The 6,210-nt window shown below is 34.0% G+C and overlaps 1 protein-coding gene across 1 annotated transcript; it reads right to left on the reverse strand.

Annotated features, from left to right (window-relative positions):
* Positions 1-243: 243 nt before the first annotated feature.
* On the reverse strand, positions 244-1,027 carry LOC111411223. Its single transcript, XM_023041778.1, has 2 exons — positions 938-1,027; positions 244-513 (listed from the first exon to the last, which is right to left on the reverse strand). Exons 1-2 carry the CDS (start codon positions 1,025-1,027, stop codon positions 244-246), a joined length of 360 nt encoding a protein of 119 aa, XP_022897546.1.
* Between the last annotated feature and the right edge of the window lie 5,183 nt (positions 1,028-6,210).

Here is a 6,210-nt window from a genome sequence, read left to right on the forward strand (position 1 = left end):
AAAGAATATTTAAAATGAACATTATCCTTAAAAGAATATCACCTATCTATGAAATATTTGTATGTAATTCTATCGGTCATTTTAGAGTAATGGAGCCAAGCTGGAGCATCTCCTACGGTTGTGACCCTGTCCTCCACAACGTTTGCATTTTGCCGTCGATCTCCCTTCTCTGGATGATCTCTTGCTTTTCTCCGTAGGTCTTCCACAACTCCTCTTCTGGTTAGGAGGTAACACTATTTCTAGCTATACTTCTTTTGGCACTATCCATTCCTCTTGATTTCCAATGGGATATACAGAATCTTGGTGTGCATTCAAGTACGTATCTCTTGTGTAATAATAGGAACAATAATCATATGGATATTTTCTTGTGTTTGCAATTACAGCCAAAGCGTGTGGACACGGTAACAAATCAACTTGTAGAATCCTGCAAGTGCATGTTCGTTGCTCAATATCGACGACAAACGTTGACCTTTCGTTGCTGACAGAAAATACTGTCTGGTTTGAAGGAGATACCTGCGTGCATATAACAACAGTCAGGTCACGTGTAGTTGAATACAAGTCACACATACTCCAACGTGTCGATCACGCACGAATGACTCATATTCCTGAGTTCATTTACAGATTCAGGAAGCATGTTATATATGCGGTCCAGACCTCATTTGGCAAATAGACATGCATCAGAATACCGAGTTGACAGAGAATACACAGTTACATCACATACCACATCACTTAGGTCACAGTTTTAGATATCAGGTTACACAAATTTGTTCCATTCACAGATAGCTATGAAACAGAATACGGAACTTCAAACTTAGTTTACCAACCATGTCATGGAATCACAAAACAGGTCACATCAGATTTGATACATTACAGTTCAAGATACTGACACTTACATTGGGTCACATATACATCTTAATGTTAAAATATAAAAAATTACCTTCAAGTTCCTCAAATCCATGCTCATTTTCCTAATTTCTTTCTCGTACTTGCTCGACAACTTTGTGAAAGTTCCATGTGCATCATCCATGTGTCTACAAAACTAGGATTGTATGGTTTGCCATAATGACTCTAGTAAGGATACAATAGGGAAATTTTTGGCTGCCTTCATGATCGCGTTGACCGATTCCACAATGTTTGATGTTATTGCAGAATACCTGTTTGTTGGAATATGTATTCGTGACTACTTTTCAGGTCCAACATCAGCCTGCAAACTTAAATCAATTCGATGAACATTATGTAAATACCATATATAACCATTTATGTGTATGTGAAATGAAATAAGACTAATTACACTACCAAGTAAGAAATTATCTTCTCATTCATCGTCGTCAGTAGAGACATGTTATGATCATATTCTTCCAACGTGTAAGCACGGACAGCCGAATTGAATGCTTGTGTAATGTTTTAGCCTGACTTCCATAATATGATTTTAGATTTTGCAACAAATGATAAGAACAAATACCGTGACAGGCTCCCGGATACACATGTTCTATTGCATTCTTTATACTAGGGTGACGGTCTGACACAAAACACAACCCTTCTCTGTTTCCGTAAGCTTTCTTCAACTTATCGAAAAATCATCTCCAAAATTTGTCGTTCTCATTGTCTCCAATTCCAAAAGGAAGAATGAATATACTATTATTTGCATCTTGTGTACATGCTGTGAAAAGTGTACCTCCATATTTACCATTCAAGTATGTACGATCAACAACAATCATCGGTCTACAATGCTCACATCCTCGTATTGATGCACCTAGTACCATAAAGTAATATCTAAACTTAATGTGACTATCAACCGCTATTTCTATGACCGTACCAGAATTTTTCTGTCGGAGCATGTAGAAGAAGCTTGGCAACATACCAAATGATTCGGTTGGGTCACCCCTAATCATTTTCAAAGTTTGCTCGCGAGATCTCCAAACTTTTGAATAACTCGGATAAACCCCATAAGTATTCAACATGTCACTGCATATGTCCTTTGGTGTATATATAGTACAAGACGATGTGTACTTATACTTAATTGTAGATTACACAACCTTAGATGACACTTGTCTATGTGATCCCAATACTACATTTGATGCACATGGGTGACTACCAATCTTTCGAATCTTAAATAGCTCTGTTTTACCCTATATCGACGTTCTACATATCCAACTACATCCACCATTCGAACACCGCACAACATATTCTCTCTTGTCGGACTATTCAACTATAAACTCAAACATGCTACGTATGGTAAAAAACGACAGGCTCATTTTCAAAATATCTTTATCACGGAACACCATTCATTCTTCTACCTCTCTAGCATTCGCGATAGACACAACTGTGACTTCAGTGTCACAAATGTGACCCATTTTTTGATTTGATGCTTCGCATATGTGTGATGCCATGTCTTGCAATATAAACATCTCACCACTGGAATGCGCATTGACTGACACTGTGATGGATTTATTATCTATTTCTGCCTCAACAACGTCAACGATTATCGGATATTTAGTAGGTTCACGCTCCATGTCCTTTAGCAGAACGTATGATAGCACATTATTGTCATTTTTTATCCTGATAGGAGGCAAATCTTCCTTCAATATGTATGTCAATGACACGACTACCTTCGTAGGATCCAGAGCAAATTCTGTCATTACTATTTCCACAAGGGTTAAATAACTGCAGTTACGAGCTACCAACGCCAATGAGGATTGCATTCCATACAGTAAACATACGTGCAAGTACACCATTCTACAAATTAGAATTAATATCAATAATTTCATCATATGTGAAATATGTCACATGTCACACTGCACAACAACGAGGTCACAAATTAGCAAACCAGGTTACAAATAGTTATGGACAAGACAATCACAAGCCGGGTCACAGATTGGTATCATTTAGACTACAGAGTTGACAGGGAGTCACATATGCTCGAAACAAATAACGAAATGTTTGATTTTACATTCTCGACACATAGTAGGCGAAACATGTCACATCAGATAGGTTACATATTCACAAGTCAAGTCACAATTTCACATAGCAGGTCACGCATAACCAATTAGGGTTACGGAGCCAGAAATCAGGTCACATATGACTTTTCCTACATTGTTACACAGAGGTCGCATATGCTCGAAGTGAATAATGACACGTTTGATGCTAAATACATGGACATAGTTGCTGAAACACTTCACATTTCACAGTAGAGAGGTTACAGTTTCACAGATCAGGTCACATATACACATACAGTTCACGCATGGGTCACAGATGTCTACTGCGATTCTACTGAATAGCAACCTGTGACGAGAAACCAGCTAACGACAATATGAGCAGCTGTGACCTATAAGTTAGATATTATACTAATTTTGTGACGAACGAATTTAGTCTCGTGATTGTTGATTTCAAGTTGTGATCACAGCAAAATACACTATTACCTGTATTATATTAGCCAGGGATGATCAGCACTTCCGTGGCCAGCAATGATTTCTTGTCCCCTGCAACGATGATTTTAGGACCAATTCGTGTTACGGAATTTAGTTCGGAATGTGACATTCGAATCGATGAACATAACATTCATATTATTACCTGGATTGGCTTCTCCGGCAATTATTTCCTTTTTATAGAATCGATATCGATCTATGTGACCTGATAGAGTAATGAAATCGACCAATTTGTAGTAAAATCAATCGGCAACATCAATTTCGTTGCCTTGCATAATGAAGTCCGGCAGATTTTTTTGAATTTTGGTTACTGATTTTTTATATTTTGGAGTCTTATTATATATGGTAAATAGGAAACAGATGTAACAGAATCTTCCTTCAATCATTATTGGGGGTTTTTGATTTGGGGTATTCTATATCCCTGAGTTGTGATTTTTTCCCAAATTCAAATATGATGGCTTGATGTGATAGATAACGGTCATATTTTTCATTTTAATGGGGGAAATAATGGAAAATAAACATGGGCTTAATCATTAATACATTTGTGTATTCAATATTTTTCCATTCGCATCTTATCTTCAATATTTCATAATTATTGCATCTCTTTCCTTTTGACTATTTCTATCCAAAAATTCCTTTAAAAGGGAACAAAATAACTTATTTGTCCGCCAATTTTTAAGATAAAGAAAAATAACAAATACAAAATTGTGAATAAATGTATGTCCCTCATTTCAAAATTTTTTGGAGGGAAACTGTGACAAGAGAAATGTTAAAGACATGAAGATAATAACGAAAGAGACTAAGATTTTTCATTTAATTAAAATATAGTAAAATATAACCCCCGTGTTAGTGAATACTACTTTTGTAAAACTAATTAATATTGAACGTGCATTGCACCTTATCCTTAAATACTTTATAAATGTATGAAAAGTAATATTTGATACCGATCTGTTGAGAGAATTTGATGAGTTTCAAACGAATGATAAAAATAAAAATTAAGATTGGAATTTAATAAAAGAAAATTGTACTCTCAAAACTCAATTTCTATAATTCAATTTTTCTGTGATGACGAAATAATACAAATGAGCAACTCTTTTGTACTACATTTGATACCTAAGAATTAATTGCTAATACATGGATTTAAAACACTCATTAAATTTTTTACATACATGAATAGAAATAAATTCACCTATAATAATTCTAAATTAATATAGATCAAGATTTATCAAGTCAAGATCCATCGAGTCTATATTAATTGAATGTTAATTAATTGAGAATTAATAACAAAAAAAATTCATACATGACAAGAATTTTGTAGTATTTACTATATATTGAAGAACGAAAAGTAAGGTATTATTGAAATAATAGAATTTTAGTAGAGTTAAATTCGTTAAAACATACTATCAATTAATATGATATTTAGCCATTGTTTGATCCACATTATTTCTAAAATATTTAGTTATCACCATTCTGTTCAACCACACATTCGTTAATAAAATAAAAATACACGTAAGTTCAAAAAATTTCTTTATTTTTTAACTGCACAATCTCCATCAATTTACCATTTCAAAATACATTCTTAACCTTTTAATGAGCTCTCACATTTTCTTAATATATTACAGATTAGTGCTAATTTGGTTACATATTTTGTTTAAAAAGGCAATATAAAGAGCCCGTTTGAGCCCCCTGCCTAAAATGCATTTTAGAATATATTTTGATGGTGAATATGTAATTAAAAATGAATAAAAATTTTGAATTTGCATGTAATATTATTTTATGAATATAGAAAACTGGTAAGGGTAATAAAGTACTTATGTAAAAATAGCACTAATTAACTTTACAAAGTGTAATATTAACACCCCAAAAATTTATTTTATGCATTAAATTTTAATTTTGCTTCAATTTTTTCATCGCATTCTTATCATTGATATTCCATTAATTAGTACATATTGTCCCTAACAATGATTTCGTCCAAAAAATATTTTAAAATTGCACAAAAAGACCTATTTGCCCCTCTAAAAAAGTTTAAAACATTTGTCCATTTGGTCAAAAAAATGTCATTAGAACAAATGTGCTAACTAATTAATGGTTAAGCATAAGAATGCGATAGAAACAGTAAAGGACATAAATGTCACAAAGAACAAAGTGATTAAACTTCAGTGTAGCAAACAAAAACTGTAATTTTACTATAATTACCCTTACAAAAAGTTAAGCAGGGAGTATGTATGACTCGTACATATTTATCATTCACAAATTATTAAATTAATTGATTACAATTTATTTTTCGGACACAAATTATACTTTATCTCTCCCACGCCCTCCACCACTATCACCATCACCTAAAATGTCATCGCCTCGGACCCACAACTCACAACAACCACCCAAACCTTTCCACCACTTTCTTTCACACTACTTCACTTCACTCCACCACTACCACTGTTGCCACTTCATCGAATAAAAAGTTATGGATTGATGCAAGGCCGAATCTGAGATTTTGGGGGACCTCAGACCAATTTCAAATATAAGACTATATATATATATATATATATATATATATATATATATATATATATATATATATATTGACTATGCCAATATTGATACACCCGAGGCATTTATTCCCGAGGACTCAATACATACCCCCACCTCATTTCTCTTCTTCAGTCCTCGAGGTCATCTAAGTCCTCGAGATATTGTAGTCCTCGAGATACCTCGAGGACACATTTACATTCCCTCAATGTCCTCGAGAAATAGTCCTCGAGACATACACCACCAACATACCTCC

This window comes from Olea europaea, chromosome 15 (assembly GCF_002742605.1).
Source record: "Olea europaea var. sylvestris chromosome 15, O_europaea_v1, whole genome shotgun sequence".
NCBI lineage: Eukaryota > Viridiplantae > Streptophyta > Magnoliopsida > Lamiales > Oleaceae > Olea > Olea europaea.

What these genes read in the sequence shown, in the direction of transcription:
- LOC111411223 (XM_023041778.1), bottom strand. Translation starts at nt 1,027, where the DNA reads ATGGATGATGCACATGGAACTTTCACAAAGTTGTCGAGCAAGTACGAG. An exon ending in TGGATTTGAGGAACTTGAAG is followed by an intron (nt 514 to 937) that starts GTAATTTTTTAT and finishes ATATGCACGCAG; the next exon opens with GTATCTCCTTCAAACCAGAC.